At 49.6% G+C, this 26,847-nt stretch overlaps 1 protein-coding gene across 2 annotated transcripts in view; it reads right to left on the bottom strand.

Moving 5' to 3' along the window:
- SCARA5 (scavenger receptor class A, member 5) overlaps positions 1-26,847 on the bottom strand; it is a 109,728-nt gene that overhangs the window by 74,248 nt on the left and 8,633 nt on the right. For both annotated transcript variants that reach the window (XM_008575873.1, XM_008575874.1), the window contains exon 2: positions 11,756-11,884. In XM_008575873.1, the coding sequence (XP_008574095.1) occupies positions 11,756-11,884 (129 nt within the window). The remainder of the gene's footprint in view (positions 1-11,755; positions 11,885-26,847) is intronic.

Below are 26,847 nucleotides of genomic sequence, written 5' to 3'. Positions count from 1 at the left end.
AGCCAAAGGGTGTAAACTGCTTTTTCAGATCCTGAAAGGACTTGACCTCCTTAAGGAAACCTGCTTGTTTATTCATGCTAAATGGCTAATGTTTGGGGACAAGTGTTAATGGGTTCTTAAGAGACGTCTTTCCTTGACTCCTCCCAGAAAGATGCAGTTTTTCCAAAACTCTGGCGGATGATGCACTGGAACTGCTCCACAGGAGACAGCAGCCAGACCCTGTTGCTTGGATAAAAGCATGACAGAAGGACAACGCACTCTGCATAGGGGCTCCCCCCAGGTGACTCTGTGGGGCTGGAGGCACTTCAGCCCTTCCTCACTGCCCTCCTCTGTGCTCATCCACGGGCTAAGTGGGGCAGGGGGGCTCCAACGACCCCTCTAGAGATGGGGATCCTGCAACAGGGGGCACTGGCAATGGTGCCCGCACTAGATGATGGCCGAGCTCAGGCCAGTGATCTCACCAGAGAGAAGCATGGCAAGGGACCTCTGGGTCCATCCATGGCCCTGAGCCAGAGCAGAGCCTGGGCCTGCTTCTTTCCTGGGGTTTCCCAAGGAGGAGAGGCCTGTGGAAGCAGGCACAGGAACGGGGTGAGACAGGAATGCAGGAAGGGGCCACTCAATCCTTTGGATTGCCCCCAAAAGGATTTTAGGGAATGTGGGGCTCTCATGAAGGACCATAGAGAAGGGCAGGAGCTGAGCAGGCCTGTGACCATGAAGCCACGCAGGGCTGCCCAGCTGGAAGGGCAGGTGGGGCACAGGAGGATTCGGGCTTCCCGCCTCTGAGGTGCTTCTCAGAGACGGAAGGAAAGGGGTGAAGCCGGACATTATCCTAACACAGCCAGACATGCCATTTGCCTGGAAGCCACAGCTGTGGGCCCCTAGGTTCTGCCAGAACCACAGAGAAGTCAGGGAGGGCTACGACCCAGCACCAGCACCACCACAGACGAGCTGGCTGGTGATGGAGAAGCCTCTGCCTCCATCTGCTTCCTCCTGCGCCCTCTCACCAAATACTTGGTACATTCATATCATAAAAAATTATCCATTGTTTCCCTGAAATTCAAATTTAACTGGGTTTCTTATATTTTCATTTGCTTCCTCTGGCAACTCTACGTGGCAACTCTCGCTGGGTCCAGGCGAGAGGCGAGGGGCCCATCCTCTGACAGAGGGAACATGGGGGTGGGGAGACGTATCTACATGCAACTCTTGGGTTTTGGTTCATACAACTGGGTAGACCATGATGTCACTCACAGAGATGGGGAAGACTGGGGAGAAATGGGTTTGGAAGGGAAAATCGAGAGTTCCATTTCCACGTCAAGATTGAGATGCTTTTAAATAACCATGTGGGCATGTGGCAGGCAGGAGTCGAACAGATTAGCCTGGAGTTCAGAGGTGAAGACGGAGCTGGAATCTGACGGAACCCAATAAAGGTCACTAGGAAGAGGGTTCAGTCAAAGAGGAGACGAGGCCAAGGACCCAGCTCCCAGTTACTCCAACATTTGCAGGTGAAGCGGTGGCGGAGGGGCAGCAAAGGACCCCGTGGTTGCTGCCCCGATTCCAAGTGACCTTCTCAGGGTATCTCAGTCCCTCTACTTTGAGATCCACGGGGAAACGTTTATGGAGCCAGGCACCCTGTGAAGGCACTTCACCTGTTATCTCGCTGAAACTTCACAATACTGAGAAGCCATCATGTCATCCCCACTATAACGACTTTCAAAAATGAGACTCCAAGAAACAATTTCCCCAGATCACAGCTCGCACGTGATCAAGCTGACTTCTGAACTCAGGTTTGCCTGGTTCCGGCACTTCTGTTCTATGCGGCGTGTTGTGGTTTGTCTCTTGTGTATCTGCCCCACCAGGCGATGCGATCTTCATGGCAAGGGCCTCTCTTCACGGCTCCTCATATGTCCCCTTCTCGCGTGGTATCAGGCACATCTTAGCACTCAGTAGTGTTTGTTGTCTTGGATTTGATGGGCGGGAGCTCCAAGTCCTTGGGTAGGGACACCCAAGGCATGATGCCTACGGGATTGTCACAGAAATTCCAAGAGCTTATACCTTCTTCTCTCCAAAAGGCCAGAGAACAAGAGTTTGTTAGCGGCTCAGCTTCTATCCCAGCCCAAACCCAAAGCCATCATTAGTGGCAGAATCTACTTGATGTGTCTGGGCACACCCAGCAGCAGATAGCACCAGAAAGCAGAAGGAAAGCATGGGTTAGAAGGTACGAAGGCTGAGCCACAAAGAAGGAGATGCAAAGCTGCGGAGGGAAGCCAGTGGCCCATGTGGCCTACTCCCATTTTCTTTTTGCTTAAATAAAAAGAAAGTGCCTTTTCTTAGCGGGGTCTGAGTGCTGTGCAGTTCCTCCCAAGTCTCCTCCGACCCTGGCTCCTGGGTGGAACTCAAAGCATTTGATGAGTCTCTCTTGATATTTCCTGCAGAGCACGTGGAAGGAGGGCTGGATTATTCTAGAGTCGGCGGCAGTTGCCCCTGGTTATAATCCCCTAACACACGCAGGATACTTTCTGCGCACCACTCGCTGCACTGGGCAGTTTACACCGATGGATTAATTTCATCTCACCGTAGCACTTCCAAGTGGGTAGAGTTATCACTTCCGCTCTATAGATGAGGACACTAAGGATCAGGTAGGTTGACTAACTTGCCCAAGCCACGATTTGTACCCTGGCAGTCTGATCCTAGCAGCCATGCACTTCCACACTGTGCAGTAGATTCTGCCTCAGACCAGGAGGCTCAGGTAAAGTTCCAATTTCACAGTATCCGTCTGTAGTCCAAGCTCCCACCCCTTGGCAGTGGGCCCATGGGCCAGAACACGCAATTCCTCTGAGTCTTGGTTTCCTCATCTGTAAACTGAACTATTTTGTGGATTCCTTAGATTGTTAAAAGAGTTAGATAACATCATGCATGTGAAAATCTTTGAAAACCATAAAAGCACAATCCAGAGGTGAAGGATTAAAGAGCTGATTAGGGATCAGTTCAAGCCTAGAGCGGGGTTGGCACGTTTTCAGTAGAGGGCCAGGTAATAAATGTCTGAGGCTCTGAGGGCCACACGGTCTCAGTCACGACCCCTCAGCCCTGCCGTCAGAGTGTGAAAGCAGCCAACAATACCTAAGTGAGCGCATGTGGCTACGTTCCAGTAAAACTCTACAAAACAGGTGGCGGCCAGATTGGGCTCTTCGTCTGGAGGGGGGACTCCAGCAAGAGGTAGCTGAGATGGCTCCTCTGTGCTATCCTCCCTAATTCCTGTAAGCAAAGACTTGACTGAAGACCCAGGGAGTACACTTGTCAAATCTGCAGGCGACTCTTCTCCTCCGGTATGGGCAGAGGCCCCATCCTGTGTGGTGGAGTCCTTCGTAGGGAAGTCAGGGGGTCAAAGTTCTCTTTCTCCCCCAACTCCCCTGGGCCTAAGGTGAGATTGGGGCACCTTCTGCTGGGGGAGCTCTGGTAGCTGGGAGAGCCTGACAGCCAAGGTGGGATGCCGGGGAAGAGGAGTTAGCCTTCCAGGTGAGAGTCTGAGTCCAAGAAAGATGCTGCAGGGGGTCTTCCAGGTGACCCCGCCTCATTTTGCAGGACACGAAGGGAAAAGTGCCTGTGTGGGCTGGCAAGGGCTCAGTCACGTCCTCCTGGGAACCATACACGTGGCGGCAGGCTAAGGAGGTGGTGTTGGGTTGGGATACTGGCTCAAACACGACTGATGGCTCAAGGCCGAGGGAAATCTCAGTGATGGATGTCCGGATCCAGAGGCAAACTGATCCAACAGGCTGTGATACTGGGCAGACACCTGCGTGATGACATTTAATTGGGATTCCTGACAAGACCTGCATTTGCGTTGAAGCAACAGCAAAACCAGCAAACTAGTTGTGCTGACATAGAATGGGGAGCCCCTACTCGGCAAAGCTTCCTTTGAAAGAGATCCGGGGTCGGGGTGAGGAGCGGAGAGACATGATCACTGAGGGCTGCATGGGACCCTGCCATTGTGTGTTACTGTGAGCCAGCGCTGGGAAGGTTCCTGCAAATTGAGGCCACATCAACACACATGGACCAGATCAAAGTTGGTCACAGCCCAGTACACCCGGCCCTGGACAGACCACACCAGGAGTGGTGTCTAATCCTGTTGACTTCTCCTCCTGGAGCTTGTTGGGCGGGAGGGGAGGGTGGCCATTATGTTGAGATGTTCAGTTTAGTCCATCCATTTATTGAGCACCCACTGTATGCAGGGCCTTATGCTGGGCATTGGGAGTACAAAGATGAACAGGACATGGTGCCTTATCACGAAAGAGCTCGAACTAGAAGGGAGCAGGCACGTAAACCAATCATGTCAACAGAGTGTGGCAGGTGCAAAGAGAGGCCACATATGCAGAGGTCTCCAAACCAGTCTCATGAGCCAGTGTTGGAAGAGCTCACTGACAAACAGCCTCGAGGAGGAGGAGAAAGCCTTGTGATGAGTTATTCCTGCGGAAGGAACTAGAAACAGTGTGTGGGAGAGTCGAGGAGGACAGACGTTGCTGTCACTCGCGGCTGTTCTTCCACAATGCCGCATCTGTCTGGGAGGTCGTGAGGGAGGCTCTGGCCTTGGGAGGGAGGTTGCACAAGACGTCCTCTGAGGTCCCTTCCAAGGCTGAGCTTCTCAGTGCTTGGGGTGTGGCTGGCACCGCAGAGCTGGCTCCAGTGCTCTCTCTATTCAAGAGCTACAGTGCCAGGAACGCTGTCCTGCTCTTGGCTCGCTGGGCCCTGCATTGTCACAGGAAGTCCAGGATCCCTCCGACAGTGTTCTAGGCTTCCCCTGTATGTTTATTAGGAACATGTGGGGTGTGGGCAAATCCCCTCCCACCACGCCAAGCACAGTTCTCTCTGTTTATAGATAGAGTCAGTGGGTACTCACACTAAACAAATAGGTCTCTAATCCTTTGCTATTCTTTTTCTTTTTTTCCTTTTTGTCTTTTTTCGTGACCGGCAATGGATTGCAACCCTCAGTGTCGCGCCCGTACCGGACCGGGACCGGCAACGGGATCACAACCCTCGGTGTTGCGCCCGCACCTCGCTCAGCCAGTGAGCGGCCGGTCTGTATGTGGGATCCGAACCCTCGGCGGGAGCGTCGCCACGCTCCCAAGCGGCACACTGTAGCAGTGCGCCACCAGGCCGGCCCCAATCCTTTGCTATTCTAAAAGCAAAATCCCTCTGATTGTGATAATAACTAATATCTAGTATTTACAGAGTACTTTTTATGTGCCAGGCCCTAAGACTTTTCATGTATTAATTTAATCTCCACAACAACCTTATGGGGTAGGTACCATTATCAGATGAAGAAACTGAAGATCTTAGAGGTTAAATTATTTGCCCCAAGATGATAGAGCCATTCAGTGGCCCAGTCTAGATTTGATCCCAGAAGCTTGGCCTCCAAGCCCATATCCTGAAGGGAATGTAGCTATTCTCTGAGAATCTTTGAAAGACACAAAGAACAGCAGACCTATCATTTAGCCCATTGTTTTTCAGACTACAGCTGGTGTCCTATTAGTAGATTATGAAACAAATGGATAGTTGTGACCTGTGGGAAAAATAGAATAGTTTGGTCAGGCTCCCTTGCCTCAGGTCCGTTTGGGGGTAGAGCAGCACATTTCTTGTAAACAAGTTGTGTGTGGATGGAGTTAGTGCACATGTGCACCCATGTATCTTTTTAGTTTGTTGCTATTGTGTGTTCTGCAGTGTGTGAAGCAGGCTGGTGGGCAGAGCTCTCCTCTAAAAAGAGAGCATGTTTACTCTGCTGGCAGCTGCTCAGTTTCTCTGTGGACTTTGCTGGTAGCAGTTGAGTTTCTGAGTTTCTCTTGGTACTGCCTAGCTCTTAGACAGTGTGTGCTGAATAAATATTATTCCTTCTTCAACCAAGGCTCCAAGGACCTTTTTGCCAGTTACCTAGCTCGTAGACCTGTGTGTGAAGGGTTTGTGACCCAGTCTGGATAACGGGCTTGATGGGGTCAGTGAGCTCCAGACCCAGCCCTAGCTCTAGATGACCATTTTTTAAAAAATAAATAGAATAGAATATAAAATCATCAGCACCCATCACGCATTTAAGTATCATCTCAGGTATGTTTACGTGTGCACTGATTGTGATGTAAAAGGTGTGTCAGTCATGGTCAGAAACATTTGAGACATACTGATCTTGTCCAACCTGCTCATTTTACAAATGAGTGCACTAATTTTCAGACAGCAAAGGGATGTTCTCAAGATTATGGAGTATTACTAAAGGATGACCTGGACTAAATCTCAGTTTACATTGTCAAGGTTAACTGCAGAGAAAACCAAGAAAAAGCAAGAGTAATGACACTCACAGTTGTGGTGGCACTTCTGCTAGTAATACAACAATAACACCTACTCCTTTACCGTGCTTACTTTGCACCAGCCACTTTTCTAAGTGCTTCAGACATGCTAACTTAAGCCTCAGAACAACCCAGTGAGCAGGCAGGTACACTGATCTCTCCCATTTTCCAGTGAGTAAACTCAGATACAAAAAGGTCAAGTAATTTGGCCAATGTCACATAACCGGTCATTGAAAAGGCGGGATTCAAACCCAGGCAGGCTGCCCCCAAAGTCCCTGCTCCTAAAGTACTATAGAATTCTCTGTCTCAATATTCTTTCTAAGCGCTATAATGTCAATACAGTATATACTATGATGCTTGCATATTAATATAATTACACACCTACTTCTTTTACTAGCCAAATAAATGCCCTTGGGTGGGGATTTCATATTCACCATGTCATTTAGATATTTGGTTAAAACTGAAATAATCTTATTTTTTTCCACAAATAAGATTCCCTCCAGGCTTCCTTGTCTCTGACATCCATCCATCCATCCGTCCATCCATCCATCCATCCATTCACATAGTAGAAAACATCATGCACTTTAAGAATCAAATAAGACAGGCAGAATTTTTTTTAAAAGACAGAACCATCTGCAACACCCTTCCTGGTTCCAAAAAGGATTAAGGCAGTTTATGAGGACACATAAAACACCTTAAGGTAAAAGCAGAAGAGAACAAGGAAAAGGAAGAACGACTAAGGGTTATCTTTCAGTTCTATCTTTCCACGAACTTTTTGAAGTGCCCCCGTATACTTAGAGACACCAAGGAGAGCCAGGAATGTGACTAACACAAAAAATGCTTCCCATAAAGTCTACGCACTTCAAAGACTGTGGGTGGACCACAAATCTGTCCTGGTTTTCTTTTCAATTACCTTCAAGTTCACACATCATACAACGGGATGACAGCTGACTCTCAGTTTGTGTTAATTACCTCTTCAGAAGTGATTTTAATGACTTTCAGATTTGCCATCTCCATAGGGTGAAAGCAAACCAATTTCCCAAGGAAAGCATACGTCCTTCTGCAACTGAGATGGAAACCAATCTCTCCACGGGTCCCCTGAAGTCAACATTGTGTAACGGAATCAAAAACGTCCTTCACAGCGTCTTTGCAATGAGCATGAGGATGGAGTTTCGTGGGGCTATTTCTGACAGTGTCCCTGTAAAGACCGAAGCATCACGGTCCTATTTCCAAGATGCATAATGGAATCAGTCATCTACGGTATAAATGGATTGGCTCTGAGCAAACTGTTCCCTGACTGTAGAGTCCAGGGACAGACCTGCTTGAAACAAGGTGATGAAAAAAGAGGTACTCAGTTCAAATGACATTTGGACAATTCTCCCCCAGGCTGAGGCCCTCCCCAGCCACTCCAGCCCTCAGGAATCGGGATCTCCTATGCATAATTTGGCAGTAGCATGAGCTACAGCATATTGCCCTAAAGCATGCATGTGTGTTTATGATTTGCAGCCCTACAGTGCAATGACCACATCTCATGGCTTCTTATTCTCAGGGCTTGTCCCTCTGCCCTGCACCTGCCGAGTTGCCCTGCAAGTTAAGCACTTGTTAGGAGGAGGATGACCATGACCGGTGGCCGCTGTGAGGGAAGAGCCCCTGGTCCAGTGGCTGTAGGCTGCAGTGCTGATGCTACAGCTCCCAGGTGAGACCCCCGAGTTGTCTGCACTTCCTCTTTCTGCTGCTTCATTTTCAGAATGGGAATTCAAATTTGCCAATGAGTGTCATTGTAAGAAAGGGGAGGAAGACGTGGTTCCTGATGACCACACTTTGTCACTGCAGAGTTATTCCAGTGCAGTCATGGGTAAGACTGGACCCTTCTAACTCTGTCACACACTAATGTGCTAGCGTGAGGACCTCCTGACCACAGGACCATCCAATCTCCATTCTCTTGTTTTGAACTTAAACCCGATGGTCTACACTGTCCAAAAATGAATCTGGAACAGAACTGAAAACATAATGGGGAACTCCCAGCCCAGGTAATAAATAAAATGTGTTGAAGAGAGAAAAGCTTGGAGGATCTGGGGTTGGAAGGAATCGATTGTTGAGCCTCCGTGGGAGGTGAGGGAGAAGAACCCAGTGACAGCTGGGACATCAGAGGAGACCCCCCGGAGGCTGCTGGTCAGGAACGGACAGTTAGATGTGGCAGAAAGTCCACCTGAGAGAATAGTTTGGGTGACAGCTGAGCCAGCCTCTGATGGGGGAGCAGCGTAACACAGGGACACGGGGTGCAGCGTCTGCCTTTTACTCTGAATACTGGGCAGGGGGACGGATGGAGAGACGTGCCATGCGGGGTTTATAAGAGTGACACTGGGGCGTAATAAGACTATAATTTTGTAATATTGGAAAGCAGCAAGAATAAGCATTTGTGCTCCCATGAGATATTGCCTGTCAGGTATTCAGATACGTGGATAATTTTGTCGTCTGTTGTCATCGGTTGTCATGGGATTTGTGTCGACAAGGTCTTGAAGTCTAAGTGTGGTCCAGACAGATCTCTTTCTGTGCAAGGCGACCTCTCCAGGGCATGCACAGCGGGTTCCATCCAACAGGGGGAAACACCCACAGCAGGATACCTGACAGACAGCCAGGCGAGCCCAGCTTCACGCTGAGCCATGAGCTCCTGCCATCTTGCGATTTTCTGAATGGGAGCATCACTGGGGACCTTCAGTGAGGTAATCTAAGGAAACCTCCTCCCTAGGATCAAGCACAGCCTCCTTAAAGAGGCTCGTCCACCACTTCCCAAGTCCCCTCCCTGTGGGAGCAGAGGATGTTAGCTCTACTCTTCCATTGGCCACCTTCACCAAACCTCTCCCAGAGGCCAACACGATTTCCAGACAAGAACCTGGGGAGGTGACGGTGGCCACACATCAGAACCGAGAGATAAAATATGATGCTCTGTTCTGTCAGATCAGTTCTGCTCCACCCCAGATGTTCATTCCACACAGGCAATGTGGCACCCCAAAACTTCAAGTTCAAAAGTGATTGCGATGATCAAAATTCTCCCCAGGATTCCACCTGGAACAACTAAGGAAGCACGCCTACATTTTTATTAGATTGGAAAGCCATGACCCAACCTCCTTTCCGAAGTTTCCAGGACATCATTGCAAATCCCATTCCCTCTCCAAGCCAGGAGAAATCCTTTCTGTGTCACACTGGACAGCACTACTTTCTAGAAAACGCTCCTCTATTTTGAATGGAAATCTGTTTCTTTATAATATCCGAACATTCGTCCCAGCTCTGCCCTCTGGGGTCACACAGAACAAGTGTGCCCTTTCCCACGTGGCAGCCCTTCAGACACGATAAGAGGACTTTCCCTCTGCTGCAGGTACTCTCCTTCCCAGGAAATGATGCCCTTCTGGGCCCTGCAGGTCTCCAGGGACCTGCCCTGGGCCCCCCACCAGCCTGGTCCCTCTCCTCCCCATCCCTTCTGTCACCTGAAAGTTCCCATTCTGCAGAGCAGTTGTAACACCATACCCCAGCTTTCCTGCTGGGCTGAAACACTTTCCAAACATTCCAGAAATTTGTCATGGTCCTGGCAGCCAAATCCATAACATCCAGATCCTAAGCTCTCACTGAGCAGCCCGAGAACATGCTCAAGTTATCCTCTGGCTGTCTGGGCTTGCGGTGGACCTTGCTGGACACTATCCTTTGGATGCTGAATGAATCATGAGTTTCTCTCACTGTTGCTGTTGGACACCCCCCAGGCCACTGGTTGGTGGGACAGACCCCACCCCTGATGCATGTCCTTTGCCCTGAGTGTGGAAACGTGAAGGCACAGGCAGCATTGAACCCGCATTACACTGCTTAAGGGACTAGTCCCACTTGACAGAGAGTGTATCCAGACCACAGAGGTCCTGAGCATTAACTCAAGGTCCCCACCCTCTGCACTCCAAGTCAGCTCCACCTGGCCAGCAGCCTTGCTCTGACCAGCCCCACCCCCCTCACGCAACAGTCACACTGTGTCTCCAACCCTAGCACAGGTCCTGGCACAAGGTAGGTACTCGGGTGAGGTGTGTTGGATTGAAATAAACTGATCCCTCGGCCTTACTGTGCAGAGCCCTGCACACCTCCAATGAGAAAGGCGGGAACTGAGCAGCCCTTCCTCTGGCAGGAGTCAGGAGGAGACCACCCCAGCCACTGCTGGACTGTCACTGTCATAGTTGGACTGCCTGTGGGTGGTGAACTAGGCTGCTCAAAGCATGGGGTCAAGAGACCCTCATCTGATCCCTTCCCAAGTCCATGAGCTCTGCTTCTCCCTGGCTGGGGAACGTGCTCCAAATCCCAGCCCACCACTTGCCCATCTCGCAGAAAGAAACAGGGGAGGAGAGCTTGGCTGAATGGAGGGCAACTTATCCCACTCCCGGTGACTGCAGAGGGCAGCAAGTTTACCATGACCCTGATTAGTCTCAGCAGCAAAATGCCTCGTGACTTCTCTCATGGCACTCCAGCACAAGGAGCTAAGACGATGCTCAACCTGTGTGGAATATACTATAAAAGCATATATACTTCAGAGTGCCTGGTTTTCCAAAGCCTTGCAGTTTCAAATATTGACCTTGCAAGGACAGGAAATTCTCCTCAGGCTATAAGTCTCTGGTGTGAGATAAAGATTTGTGGCACAGCAAGGTTGCTGGCGCAAGGATAGACTAGTTACTGATTGTTATGGAAAGATACTGAGAAATTGCTGTAAGAAGGAATGTTTGCTAAGATCAAGCCTGTGTTGAGAGGACCACTTAATTGTCTACTGGAATGTCATCTGGCTTGTTTCACTGAAAGTTACCAGCCTATACTGTTAAACTATAACCCCACCTATGTCTCTTCCTGTAACTTCCTGGTCTGGAAAATAAATGCAGGAAGAGAACCCCAATTCGGTGTTAATTTCCTGAGGAAGGGCTGCCTCTCACTGGAGGATGTCTGGGAAGTTAACCACTTCGGGGCTTCTCACTGCTCAGAAGAGATGGGCTTTGAGTAATCCTTTGCGTCTCCGTCACCCAGGGAAAGTGGGGTGACAAATCCATGGGGGCCGAAGCAACACAAAGCAACAAACCTGCTCGGTGCAAACCACACCCGAGAGGTCCAGGGAGGCCTAAGTGCAGTGCACAGTGTTCCACAACAGTGCAGGAAAGGTCAGGAACCACTCTGAGCAGCTAGGTCTCTACTGCTGGACTCACAGGTTCCACAAGCTCACACAGGCTCTGTCAGCTTGCCCCACACAAAACAGGCATTGCTGCTGAAGAGCCAGGCCTGGTTGGAAAGACCAGCCAGCTTCTTCCTCCATGGTTTCCATGGTGACAAGGGCAGTGTTCAGGCTCATGACGCTGGGGATGAAGAGTGGAGGTTCCAGGCTCATCCCAAAAGGCCAGGACAGAAAAGGCTTCTCTTACCTGCTAAGATGAAGATGCCCACAAGAATCAGAAAGACCAGCAGGTAGAGCCCCAGGACAGCATGCTTCAGGGCTGACAGGGAGCCCAGCTGGGTACAGCAGCCGCCCACCTTCCGCTTGTGGCATGGACCTGGACAGTAAGAGTAAGAGGAGAAAGGAAAAAAGACACTTGAAAACCCCATCAGCTTTTTTTCTGTTTTGGTCTCATCTCTCCCTGATGCATGCAGATGTTCACGCGGAACCTTCCATAAACCTTCTGCACATCTGTAACTCAGCCCCCTGATGGGGAGCTTTCCAGAATGTCACAAGACACTGAGCTTCTAGCTCTCCTCTCACCCTCTGGGCTCATGACTGAGCCAGCAGGCAAGTCCACAGCCCACGTGCTCATACAAACCCCTCTCCTTGAGCCAGTTCCAGCAGCAGAAAAATGTTGAAATAGGCTTGAATCCGTGCCTTTTAGGAAGCATCATCATCCCATGTGATCCAGGGAACGTGGAGAGAATTTAAAACAGGCATTGCAGATTCACACTTGTATGGTGGCCAGGAAGGGATGGGAATAAACAAAATGGGCCAGGTGGGACCACGGGCAAGCCCCTCTGGAAGAGGTTGCCCTGCAGGAGTGAGGGCCGGTGTTGCCAGATCTGGAATTTTCAAGACATCCCCCTACTTGTAAGTGTTAGCAACTAATTCAAAAAGCAGAAAACACCAGGGAATATACACGAAACACATTTGCAAACTGGGTCTGACCACCAGCTTGCAACCTTGGTTTAGCTTTACTGGAAAACATGGTAACCTTGTCCTCTGAAACTACACGAGACTCACCAGCTTCCGCCCAAGATGGAACTGCAAAGTATCATCGCTGTAGCACACCTTACAGACTGAACCATATAGTCCAATCCCTTCACTTTACAGATAAAGAATGTCAAATGTTAGTCGCAAACCGTGTCAGGACCCAGGTGATCTTGTCCTTTGAGGCAGCCTTCTCAGATGGGCTGTGCAAAGGCCATTAAACTTATTAAGCTCCACCTGCCCCATCAATGGAATGGAAGGGAAAGGACACTTTCCTGCCCGACCCCAGCAGGGCACAGAAGAATTGCTGGAGGACATTTTTTCAAAATATGTATGCCTCTGTAACGCTTATTCCTCACCCCTTGCTGGTGAAAGCCCCCTCCAAGGGACTGTCCCCCAATGTGAGAGTGTCACTAACAGGAGCATGTTGCACGCGAGGAAGGTGTAGGACCAGAAAAGGGTTGGCAAGAGAAGTTAAATATCATCGATATTTAGAAAATGTCTTGAAAGGGCTGAGCCTGTGGCGCACTCGGGAGAGTGCAGCGCTGGGAGCACAGCGGCGCTCCCGCCGCAGGTTCGGATCCTATATAGGGTTGGCCAGGGCGCTCACTGGCTGAGCACGGTGCGGCCGGTCTCAAAAAAGGACAAAAAAAAAAGAAAAGAAAAAAGAAAATGTCTTGAAAGATGATGTGATGTTTGCAATTGCTCAGTAGGTGTCCGTTTGCAAGGAGGAAGGTCAAGGCTACGTGTTACCTGTCAGTGTCCTTATTATGTCCTTGGCCTTCAGAGACTTTGTTACCATCAAGGAAACTGTGATGACCACTGATGCTCAGGATCCAAACAGCGCCAGCTCCCAGACATGTTGTTTCCCACTGATTTACTCCATTTTATGGAAAATACTGCTGTTAGAACAGCTAAGCAGAACTATTACCTAATTTTTCCATAAAACACTGGATACAATGTGGAGCGAGTCGTGGAGAAATACAAATTCAATGACACTTCTCGTCAATACTTAAATATTAGCAAATTTTCGAAGGGCTAGCCTGGTTTTTCACTAAGACTTGAACACAGCACATCTTTCTAACTCACCCTAAATCTTCTTTTCTAGGATTTTCCATCCCTTTCCACACACTAGGATCTACAACCAGTTCTGCTCCTAAATGGGTAGGCTTCTGGCAGCATTTCAGCTTTTTTTCCTGGTGAGAGCCACCAGCTATCTGGTTGCCACTTATCAGAGAAAAGTCTGTCTCCCTTGAGAGTCAGAACAGTGTGCACAGCATTACAAAATATTATACAAATATTAGTTATCATTCTTATGCTGGTGATTCCAGCTGTCCTACTCTAAGCTGTCTCCTGCTTAGGCTCATGCAGAACAGGAGGAGGAAAACCACATAGCCATCAGTACTGCTAACTGGAATCTTATCTTTGCAGGTTGCATGTGTGTTACTAGCTCACTGTAGCAGTGGATCACATTGCAATGGCACCGCTCTATTTTTTTCCCATGAAAAAAGAGTTCCCTTGCCTCTCTCTGAGGCTTCTATTTAATAGCAAGCACCTACCATGACAGATCCCTTCATCAACCAACACACAGAACATAGACCTTCCTCTGAGAGAGTTTAGTTCTTTCAGATTTGATTACTTTGCATGTGAAACAAAATCTATTTTAAATAGAACAGAGTAAGGGCTTCAAATTTTCTACAAATGGTTAGACCAGCAGAACATGAATGGTCTGGCAAGATGCTTAGAGAATATGACTGCAAGGGCAAGAAATTTTAGGAGAAAGACAAGTTCCTAAAGCTATCCAGAACACATTTATGGATTTTTTTTTTTTTTTTAGGGGCTGCAGCATGTTGGCTGGGTAAACCAAATTCAAATTATTTAAGCTTAGTGGAAGACTAAAAACACTCCAAAATGATACAATCAGCAAAGCCAGGGCAAAAAAGAAAAAAGTAAAATAAATGAGCTATTAGCATGAAAAGACACGTAGGACCCTTGAATGCATATTACTAAGTAAAAGAAGCCAATCTGAAAAGGCTACGTGCATTATGATCACAACTAAACAACAACATTCTGGAAAAGGCAGAACTATGGAGACAGTGTAAAGACCAGCGGCCGCCGAGGGCTTGAGGGTGGGGGGAGGAGGGATGAACAGTGGAGCGCAGAGGACGTTTAAGGCAGTGAACTACTCTGTGTGACACTGTAATGGTGGATTCATGTGTTCCAGCTAGTTTTTGTCAGAGATGTCAGAATCGAAATGGAGTTGCTTGTGTGAAAACTCTGCCAAACAGGGTCAGGGAAGGCCGTGCAGGGAGGTTCTTACGCACAAAAGCCTGATAACAAGAACTCTCACGAAGGGCTCTGCAAAGCCACGACCTGGCACAAACTAACAAAAAATACTTCTGCAAGGACATCTGCCCAGTACCTCTCTGTCCAGACTTGGACTGGTGTAACCCTTGTCATTGACCCTTGTAGCAGAGGATAATTAGTCCCAAACAATAAAACCCTTTGTCTTCCTTGACCTTCCTGAATACACACAGTTTACTACGCGTGCTTCCATTGCAATGTTCTATGCCCAGTTAAACTCTACTTAACATATTTGGCTTCAGTTTCTTTTTTAGGTCAACATTCCTTAGATTCTGTATGTCTTGTTTACCTCTCTCCTGCAAGCCAGCTTGCCTGGAACTCACCTTCAAGTGCAGAGTGAGTGACCCAAGGCTTTGCCCCCAACCACCTCCTGATCTCACTCACACACCAAGCCAACATGTCCTCTGCCTTAAAGCACTCCAGGGCCAGGTACAGGCGACTAGAGACTGTGCCTGCACCCCAGAGTCCACCAGAATTGCGCAAACTCGCCAGTTCCACAGTGGGTACTCTGCCCGCCTTGCCTTTCCTATGAAAACCTCTGGCTCCTGCTTCTCCTGACCAAACCTGGTGCTTGCCCCATGGCCTGTGTGGCATGGCATGTCCCCCGTCTCAGAAAATGTAAGAAATAAATTCTTCTTTCAATGGCATTGGCCTCTCTTTGCCACTCATACCTCTATAGATTAAATCCTGAGTATGATTTTAAAACATGTTATCGAACATCTGTCCAAATCCATAGAAAGCCCAACACCAAGTGTGAACCCTAACGTGAACCGTGGACGTGGGTGATGACGGGTCAATGCAGGTTCATGCCCTGTACCAAATGCACCGCTCTGGAGGGGGATGTGGATAGTGGGGGAGGCTGTGTGGAAGGGGGCCAGGGGTGTATGGGAACTCTTCGTACTTTTCTTTTAATTTTGCTGTGAACCTAAAAGTGCTCTAAAGATATAAAGTCTATTAAAAACAAAAGTGGAGGTTTTGACTTAAGGACTGCCGAGGTGAAGACTTTAACAGACGTTTCCCAAACACCCACACCAATTGCCCTGCTGGGGTAGCCAGCCTTCAAGATGACACCCATGACCCCGCGCCCTGTGGCATCACTTCCACATTGTACCAGAATCACTTGTGTGACAGAAGAGATGATGTGTCACCCCTGACATGAGACAAAAAACGCTGCAGCTTCCTTCTTGCCCTTTCTTTCTCCCTCTTGGAACATTCGTTTGGGGGAAGCCAGCTGCTGTGTCAGGACACCCCACAGAGAGGCCCAGTGGCAGGAGCTGAGCCCCCAGCCAACAGCGGGGAGTGGGCCTGAGGCAGCCCCCCCCCAGCCTCAGACACCTGCAGCTGGGCCAACATCTTGACCGCAATCTCACAGAGACCCCAAGCCAGAACCACCCCACTAAACCACTCCCCACACCTCCCACATGACCTTATATATAAACATTTTTGAGCAAAATTTTTATCCATAAAAAGTCCAAATCTTGGCTTTCCTTGCATACCTGTGACTTCCTAGAAACAATGTAAAGAATAAATTTCTGTTTGCTTTCTGTTGCTAGGTCTTGGAGAAGCTCCTTCTGTGGCAGTAGATAACTAGCACACTCATGGTGGGCGTGGGGACACCAGGATGACAAGCTGTGTGGGGGGAGACTTTGTCAGCCTGGCTCACTTCCAGCATCCACTTCCTAGGCCGGTGCCTGGTAAGTGTTGGGCACCCACAATGACAGTGGCAGATACACCCGCTGCCCTGCAGATGCTCCCCTGGGAGGGTGAGAAGACGTGCAAACAGGGGACTACGACACAGGAAGGATGAAGGAGAGCAAGAGATGTGGCCAAGCAGAGCGCCACAGTGCTGGTGACCCACACTGCGTCGGGAGCGGTCACCAGTCTGCACGGAGGAGGCAGGTGCTCAGCAGGGCTTGCAGGACTGGCCTTTCTCATGGGCTGAAGTCGATCCCTTTCTCTTCAGCGTTACCATCCAGTGTCCAGCTACTATGCACTTGAAAACTGTGATTTTAAGAAGAAAATTTTCCTCCTGCATGTGAGAGCAGTTCCGAAGGAAGTGCCAGACAAAGCTGTTAGTTATTAATGTAGCTGTTGTTTGCAGACGTGGGCACACGCAGGCCAGAGCAATGCAGAAAGCAGGGAACGACAACAAACACTCTCCGAGCTCTAGGAAAATCATGGGCAAGGCTTCTCCATCTTGTGGTGGCCTCCAGAAATAAGGGTGGCAGCTCAGGACATCAGGAACCAAGGGAAGGGGACTCCAGATGTCTGCAGAGGGCAGTGTCAGGCTCCACGTGAGCAAATAGGGACTAAAAGATAAATGCAAAGTGACTCAAAGAAAGAGCCCAGCATACCAGGCTGGGGGACGTCGTGTGTCTCCACGTGGAGCATGTGGCTCCCTGATGATGGCTGGGAGCAGCAGAGAGACAGGTCCCCATCTTCGGCATCCCATCAGCATACAGCCCACACAACTCTGCCATGGCTGAGTATTCCTGGGCTATTTTTTTCCTGACGTCACCCCATTTTTTTTTAAAAAAATTTATTTAAGAAGAAAACTTTATGTCATCACCATGAGTGGAAAATTAGTATCTTCCTATAACACATTAAAATAACTACCTATTAAAATAACACATTTAGACCTGTGTGTCGCTCAACATGATCTTGAGTACCACTGTGCTGTGTTGTATACAGTGACATCCTGGGAAACATGAACTTTAGTATAAACATAATTAAATAGCTGTTCAATGACATATAGCAAGAAGAAAGTTAACGCACAGCAAGGAAATTTTATTTACAAAGAAGCAAAACCGAACTTTAGGTATGCAAGATTAAGAATGTTCTAGAAGGTGGTATGTTAAGGATGGTTAAGTACCGCTGAAAGAACCACGTCAGAACCTCACGCACCTCTCTAGCACTATCCTCATTATGTACGATTCTCGCTCTACATGTCCGGCTGCCCCACCCGTCTGTCTATAAGGTCCTCTGAAGTGGGGCACGTCTCCCTGTCACCAGCCCAGTGCCTAGCAAAGAACAGCAAACACACATGGACACCACTTATTTTTGCTGCAAAGATTGTCTCTCACATTCGCCTTGTGCAAATAATTGACCAGTTCCAGTTGGCTGGAAAAATGTATTTTTGAGCAACATTTTGGTCTGAAAAAAATACACACAGTGTTGGTTTTCCTTGCCTATCCAGGACTTCTAAAGGCCACCTTGTGCCCATGCAGGCACACCATGGGAGCAATCCATCGGCACTGAATCGACAGCTGACTCCTGGCTGAGGGTCCAAATCACGTGTGGAGCTTCTGAGTCATCCTGAGGCCTGAGTCCTGCCCCTGGACATTGTCATTCGGATTCAGTGGTGAAATCACAGACCCATGGCACGGGGGTACATAGTGCTGGAGGAGGGCATTTGTTATAACAAAAGAGAATGTGAAGACACATTCTTGGATAATAAATGAAAAGTCTTACTAGTACAATAGATTGATTTATTGAGGAAAAACCTTTGATTTCTTTTTAATAGGACATATTCAAAACAGGGTTTGCTCAAGTTATTTTATTATTCCCAGAGGTTAAAACTGTGAAGGTTCCTTTTATTTTTATTTATGTTTTGGCAGCTGGCCGGTATGGGGATCCAAGCCCTTGACCTTAGTGTTACAACACCATGATCCAACCAACTGAGCTAACCAGCCAGCCCAACAGTTCCTTTTAATAACGAGAACAAGAATCCCCTAAAAAGTTTTTGCTAAAATACTACATGTTGGGGACAGGGAGGTGTTTGGCACCAAGGATTAAAGAAAACGGGGAAGTTTATATAAAAACCATTCAGCCTCAGAGAGTTGAGCTGAAGATGAGTAGAGAAGCGGCCCCCCAAGGTCAAGGTCTCACCACGGTGGGAGCCTTAGAACTTCTGGATCCTGGTTTCCCTGTGTGAGGCATGTCGGTGCCCCCAGCACTCCCACAGGGGAAAAAACAGGTTTGGGGCTCCAGGCAGGGAGGGGCTCAAAGCCTGCCTCTGTGACGTATTGGCTGAGACCCTGAAAGAGCATTCTGAGCTGTCCCCTTGACCAGTATGTCCTCTCCTTGAAAAAATAACATCTCAATCTCTTCATTATAATTTTAGAGCATTCGGGGAGTTACGCATTTGAATTTTTTTCCCCTCCAATTAAAAAGAATACTCACAAATGGGATCTTATAAAAGTGGACATTTATTTATTTCCAAAGAATCTGGGTCTAAACAACATGAAAACCAGGACACAATGATTCAATTGTCACCTACTTGAGTTTTAAGAACAACAAACACTCGTCATTTTCTTTGTGTTCTCTTTGGTTCCACAGCTCATAAACAGCAGGTGGGGATAGGGTTTTATTGCCGGGAGGGAACCCCAGAGCTCAGCTCACCCGGGGATCCTTATTAAACCCACCCCGTCTGATTTCTTATCATGCACCGCATCAGTCTCACTGGTTACTCTCCATGGACAGTTTCTCCTAGAACTTCCAAGATACCTTGTAATTTTGCCACTTTCCCATGATGTTTGTTATTTTTCTCAACCCCTGTTGGTTTCTCAAGTTACTCTATATAAAAAATCTTGAAAACAATCAAGGGTTTGTGTGCCATACTTTCTGCAGGAGGAGGCGGGAGGAGGAAGGGACACAGGCTGGGGCACATCTTCTGCAGCTGAGGCTGAGGGAAGCAGAGAGAAAGGCTCAGGTGGGAGGGAGGGGATGGCAGGCAAGGTGGGCTGGAGGTCACTGCGACCCAAGCAGAAGGCCGAGAATCCCCCAGGAAGAATAAGGGGGTCCTGGGGCTATGTCTGATTCAGCCCTGTATCCCACAGGTCCTGGCACACAGCAGGTGCTTAGTTAACATCTGTGGGCTGTTTGTAAGTAAATGGGATTAATAAACGAAACACAAATTTAACAGACACTCCAAGCCATCGCATCTGTCTGTATGTACCCTGTTTAGGCTTTTTGTAATGACCATGTTTACTACTTTCTGTATTTGATGTTTTGACATCTGGGGCCTTGCTGACTCTACAGAGATAATAAAGAACTATCCCTAAAGATAATAAGGAACTCTCCAAGAAGCAGGCCTTCCATATGCAAACCAACCAATTCAGAGCCACTCCCCCACCACATCCTTTACTAGGCTGTGACACCCCAGGCCACCATCCACCAACCTAATCACCCCGGACAACCAGGAACAGCCCCAAAGCACCCAGAGCCCACTGAAATTATTCACACTAGCCAGTCCTGAGCCTGCCCACCTTGCCTTGCCCACTTCTCCCCTTAGAAACTGCAGTAAAGTCTCCTGCCATGTTCTTCTCTCTTCCCTCTGCCTCCTGATCGACGCTGTTGCCTCCCTGTGTGATCCCCCACAGCACGGCATGCCCCTCCTCTTGGGACCTGTGAGTGACAAACCATCTTTTCAAGTAGCAGTCATCTCCTGATCTGCTGGCCCCACTATATCTGAATAATAATAAAACCTACATTTTATTTTATTTATTGAAACATAATTGATTGTACATATCTGTGGGGTACAGCATTGAATATCAACCACTGTGTGCAATATGTCATGCTCAAATCAAGATAATTAGTATATTCGACATTACACAATGTAATCACTTTTGAAGCCTTTTACCAATTTCTTGCTACCCGCCCCTTCCCACCTCTGGTAACCTCAGCTCTGTTCTCTCCTTTTGAAAGTTCAACATATTATTGTGGTTGTTGTATCTTTCTTTCTTTTTTACTTATTAGTTTATTTTTTTTAGCTCTCACTTAAGAGTGAAGACATGCAGTATTTCTCTTTCCATGCCTGGCTTATTTCATTTAACACAATTTTCTCTAAGTTCATTCATATTGCTGTGAATGGCAGAATTTCATTCTTTTTATGGCTGAGTAGTATTCCCTTGTGTATATCTACCACATTTTCCTTATCCAGTCATCCACTGATGGACATTTAGGTTGGTTCCAACTCTTGGCTATTGTAAATAGAGCCACGATAAACACGGGAGTGCGGTTGTCCCTTCGACATGATGATTTCCATTCCCTTAGGTATATATATACCAGCAGCGGGACTGCGGATCATATGGCAGTTCTATCTGTAGCTGTCTGAGGAATCTCCATGCTGACTCCCACCAACAGCATAGGAGGGCTCCCCTTTCTCTGCATTCTTGTCTGCATTTGCTATTTTCTGTCTTTGTGATAATGGCCAGTCTTAAATAAAACCTACATTTTAAAACAGCTTCGACACCTCCAGCAAGTGCCTCCTAGCTTAGCCCTTTAGCCACGTTAATCCTGAGCACAACAACAATTGTGCAGATGGCTGTTACTACTTCCATTTTGCAGATGGTAAAGCTGAGCCTCAGAGAGGTTAGGTGACTTGCCCAGAGCACGTGGCAGAGCTGGGATACCTTAGCCTTGCAGAAAGGAGGAAATGTGAGCCGAGAGGAGGGATGATGTTGTGAGTAACGGGGACGTCCTGGGAAGGAATGAAACAAGGACAGGTCACTCATTCCCTCAGCAACTCCTCTTGAGCAGGCATCGTGGGTAAGAGAGGTGACCCTCAGACTCTATCTCTGCGGCCCATTTAGTGCAGCCAAGAAACAGGCAGCTCCCACTCCTCAAAACAACCAGTCCCAAGACCCGCGACCAGGAAACCTGGAAAGGACTGCTGCTTCAGGCACCCCCCGGAGGGAGTCCCACGGCTGTCCACTTTCTCTCTTCTGGTTATCCCAAGACAGAGACTGCAGCCAGGGAGCACTAGACAGCAAGCGCCCTCCTCTGAGCCACTTAATTTACCTCTGCATACAGGGGCTGTTCTGATGCTGTGTTTCCTTTAGTGACAGAGTTTTGCACCCACCCACCCCCCACAAACGTCCATCATCTCCTGGAATCTTATGAACTACACTTGCTACAAGTAAGACTTTGGAGCTTTAAAACTTATCTAGAAATAGCAAGAACAACCATTTTTTATATTCCTGATCACAAAACATAACTCCTTTACTAGGAGAGACAGTCATGGGAGGGTGAGGAAAGGGCACACTCGACCAACCAAGGCCACCAGAGAACCCCTGGGCTTCCATGAGGTCGCAGACTCTTCCCACACCCACAACTGCCAAGACGATGCCTCTCCTGCCTTCACTCTGTCGACCCTCTTAGGGGAGCCCCGATACAAGTCCACATGTTCAGACAATCCCACTCCCCCTGGACACCCTGGAAATAGGCATTACATTTACATGTTAACAGACACCCTTAGGTCCAGGTTGGGGAGTGGTCATAGCTTTAGAGGAAAGACATGGTATTCCTACATTTGGCAGAGTATACTGAAATCCAGATGGGACTGGGGAGCCACAGCGCCAGGATGACGCTTGCTGGGAAGGGGACAGAGCCAAGCTCACTTTTATTCATGGGCAATTGCGATGTCCCCTTCAAGCAGAGACACATCGGAGAGTGAATAGCCCTCTACTAATGTGCAGGAGAGCAGGCGTAAGTGACTACAGTTCCTGCACACCAGGAAGTCTAGACTACATCAGGGAAGCTTGTCCTCAGTGGCCATACCCTCACCAGTCCTCTTCAATCGACCCCTGCCCCACATCTGATCACCACCAGGGTGACCTTGGATGATAAACACTAACTGCTGAGGTGTCAGAAGCCAGCCCCTCCCTGCAGCCTCCTCTCCTAACACACTCTGTACAGATGAGGCCCTGGCAAGCTCCGGCCCACTGTGACCATCTTGGGGACAGCAGGGGTGACGGCTGTAGGACATGGTGCAGAGGGCTGGGGCCATCACGGTTCAGGCAGCTCTGTGGCTGGGCTGTGACATTAACCAGTGACCACATCTGCAGGGTGGGCCGGGCCCCCTCTTTATGGATGAATTGTGCTCTTCAGATGTGAGCTTCCAAGCCAGAGAGCTCAGGTCATTTCTCAGACCTGACGCCAGTTAGTGTCCCAGGCTTCCCTCAGAAGCCATCTAAGACCCTGTCACCGTGCTGATGTCCAAACCCACTTGAATTTATATGTTTCCTGCCAGCAGCACTTCTTAAGGTAATTTGTTCCGTCTGTCCCCTGCATGTAGCCCTTTATTCCCAGGGCCCCGCCCTAACCTCATCATGACCCAGAACAGCTCCACCTCTGAAACCTGCAATGCCAGGAAGCTGCTCTCTGGCCACCACCGAGTGTCCTCCCGGCTCCCACGGCCCCTGCCCCGGCCGGGCTCTTCCACTGTGCACAGCTCCGGGCCTGGCACTGGAGGAAGCTGAGCTATGACCGAGGCTGGTGATCGAGGACCAGGCCCCGCCTCTGACAAGCCAGGTGACCTTGGGCAATTTCCTTTTCTTTTTTTTTTTTTGTCTTTTCATGACTGGTAAGGGGATTGCAACCCGCACAGCGCTCAGCCAGTGAGCGCACCAGCCATCCCTATATAGGATCCGAACCCTTGGCCGGAGCGTCACTGCACTCCCAGCGTGGCACTCTCCCGAGTGTGCCACAGGGCCGGCCCCAATTTCCTTTTCTGAAGACTTCATCTTCTCATCACAAACTGGGAGGGATAATAGATACCGAGGCCTAGTGGGGACCATCTATGGAAGCCCAGAGCACAGCACCTGCCTGTGCCTCGTGCTCAGTGGGGGGAGACAGTGTATTATCCTCTCTCCTAATGGACCCCCTCCCCTCCCCCCCCCTTTTTTTTTTTGTCTTTTCATGACTGGTAAGGGGATTGCAACCCGCACAGCGCTCAGCCAGTGAGCGCACCAGCCATCCCTATATAGGATCCGAACCCTTGGCCGGAGCGTCACTGCACTCCCAGCGTGGCACTCTCCCGAGTGTGCCACAGGGCCGGCCCCAATTTCCTTTTCTGAAGACTTCATCTTCTCATCACAAACTGGGAGGGATAATAGATACCGAGGCCTAGTGGGGACCATCTATGGAAGCCCAGAGCACAGCACCTGCCTGTGCCTCGTGCTCAGTGGGGGGAGACAGTGTATTATCCTCTCTCCTAATGGCCCCCCCCCCCTCCCCCCCCCCAGTCCTCCCCAGCCTCCCCTGTCCTCTGCCCTCCTCACCTCCACAACAGCCAAATGAGCTCTAGTTTCCTTGTGCTCCAGGACAAGGCCACCCCTCTCCAGGCCCACACGCCACTGTGGCAGGATGAGGGTGGGGTGCCCTAGGACTCCGGATGCACCTGGAAGACCACTCCCCGAAAACCTCAGCACCTCGCCATCGGTTTCTGCCCTGAGGTCAACTGGCAGGATCACTGAGTCCTCGGTCCCAGCTTAGAACAGCCCCACTGTCTTAGCTCAGGCTGCTGTGACAAAGTGCCATGGACTGAGCGGCTTTCAAACAACAGACTTAGTCCTCACAGTTCTGGAGGCCGGGAGTCCAAGATCAAGGCACCGGCAGATTCAGGATCTGGTGAGGGCCTGTCTCCTGGTTCACAGACACTGTTTTCTCACGGTGTCCTTCCATGGTGGAAGGAGAGTGAGGGGCTCTCGGGGGTCTCATGGATAAGGCCACTGACTCCATTCACGAGGCTCCACCCTCATGAGCTCCCAGAAGCCCCACCTCCCAGTACCATCACATCGGGGTCAGATATCAGCATATGTATTGTGGGGACACAAACATGCCATCCACAGCACCCATGGAAACCCCAGGGTTGTGAAGACCCCTCTGTCACCCACTAACATCCCCAAACAGCCTTGTTTATCCTCCTTTGACCCCATCCTTCTCCCCAACTTTCCACATCTTCCCACTGTGGCCTGGACTTCCCCGCCCTCACCTGTCACCCCTGGGATCCCTTGTTCCCCCAGCCTCTGCTCTGACACACCCTTTCCTGTTCCTGGGAACCCCGCTCTCCTTCCTGTCCCCCCCCCACCTGTTCCCCTCACAACCATCTCACAACCAGTGGGACTCTCCTCCTTTCCTCATGGCCCACCGATCTGTCGCCCAGCTCTGTCAGCTCCAGGGCACAAGTCCACATCCAGGGGTGGGCCACCTCTCATCTCCTCTGTTGCCATCACCCCTGCCCGTCTTGGCTTATCCTAGCTGGGCCCGACCCTACACCCCTTCTCCCACCCCCTCAATTTTTTTTGCAGCTTCACAACCAGGCACCTTGAAAGAAGAGTTTGCATTGGGTCCTTTTAAGTCAGATTTAATCCATTGCATTCTGGCTTCTTCTCCATCCACTCCACTGAAGGGACTCTGCAGAGGTCACCAGTGACCTTCCCAATGGAAAGCCTAATGTCCTGCTGCAGCTGGAGCCATCATTCCAGAACACTCCGAACCCATCCTTTCTCTGCTCTGAATCCCTTTGCAGGCTCCCACTGCCTCCAGAGACCCAGGTCCCTGTGGATGGAGCGGGAGGCCCTCCGCGATTTGGCTTTAGTTTCAGTATAAATAAGAGTGTGGGCTGTGTGTGTCTCCGCAGGAGGTCTTCCTTCCATCCCAGGCAGACTTAGGGCTCCCGTTCTCCCTCCAATTGTACTCGGTGTGTGCTTCCATTAGAGCACTGATAAGTTACAATCAGGCTCTATTTACATGTCTGTATCACTGGGGACTTTCAGCTCCTTGAGGGCAGGAAGCGCCCTAAAGCCCCATGGTCTGTTGGATGAATGAAGTCACAGCTTCTTTTATCTGTCTTAAACTCACTCCTCTCAGTCTTCCTCCATCCTGGCCCTTATGGGTTTGTTGAATGTGCTCATTTATTCAACAAGCAGAGGTGCCCGCCGTGTGCGGGGCACAGTGCTAAGTGTCCGGACATTAGGGTGAACCCAAGGCAGACAGTGCTGAGCGTCATAGAGCTTTCAGTCAGAGGGGGACTGAGACACACACAGCTGCAACAGAACTGCCACTGAGGGGCTGGTGGGCTGGGCAGAGCAGGCCAAGGCCTGGGGAAGAGACAGCGAGAAGTCAGGGCTTCTAGACTCAGGGGGTGTAATGCGTGCTGTTCATTATGGGAAATGCGAGTCAGCACCCAGCAGACCTGGGAATGAGGTGGGAATGAAGCTCACTGTCCTGAAGACCAATAACAGACTGTGCAGGGACTAGAGCCCTCTGGCAGGGCCCAGGGCACAAGGAGAGAGACAGAAGGCACGCCCCAGTACTCGTCAGTCGTGGGACCTAACATTCACGGCGTGCTCCGCATGTACCAGGCTGGAAGGCCTGACGGGGACCAGCTCACGTAGCCTTAGCGGTAAACCTCGAGCCGGTGCTGTGAGTCTCCCACTTTACACAGGAGGGGATGCTGAGGCTAAGAACCTGGTCCAGGTTTCACTACGGGCTCCAGAGCCTGTGCTCTTTACAATCCAGCCAATGCCATCCCCACAGTGGAGGCAGTGAGACCGTTCAGAACTTTAAGTTTGGGCTCAGGTGACTGAGGTGAGTGGGGGTCTGAGGGGTCTGCACCCACCACGTGGCCCACACCCTGAATTTCCTTCCCTGGATCTCCTTTGGGTAAGTTTTGCATGTGAGCTGACCTCATGCTGGTCTGCACCACGGAGGGAGGGAGGAGAGAGAGGGGACAGACCAGCCAGAGCGATGGTGAGATGACAGCAGTCAGGGGATGCTGTGGATTGATTGAATTATGTCCCCAAAGTTCATATATTAGAAGTTTAATTCTGACTGTACCTGTTGAGGGCTGGAAATTCTATTATGGTAATTGAAAGGTGGAGCCTTGAAGAGGTGATTGGATTGTAGGACCCTGCAGTAGTGAATGGATTAATAATGGTGGTCAGGGGTGTGGTTCTGAGGGCTTGTAAAGAGAAGCATGTGAGAGGTGAGTCTGTCTCTCTGCTCCACCATTTTCTGCCATGTGAGACCCCTGCATTGCTGTAAATCCACCACCACCACAGAAGACCCTCACTGGATGTGTTCTCTGAACTGTAGACTTCCTAGCCTCTGAAACTATAAGCAGTAGATTTTGTTTTCTTACAAATTACCCAGTTC

This window comes from Galeopterus variegatus, unplaced genomic scaffold (assembly GCF_000696425.1).
Source record: "Galeopterus variegatus unplaced genomic scaffold, G_variegatus-3.0.2 Scaffold1249, whole genome shotgun sequence".
Taxonomy (NCBI): domain Eukaryota; kingdom Metazoa; phylum Chordata; class Mammalia; order Dermoptera; family Cynocephalidae; genus Galeopterus; species Galeopterus variegatus.
The sequence above is the reverse complement of the archived record's forward strand: the minus strand, read 5'-3'. Positions and strand labels throughout refer to the sequence as shown.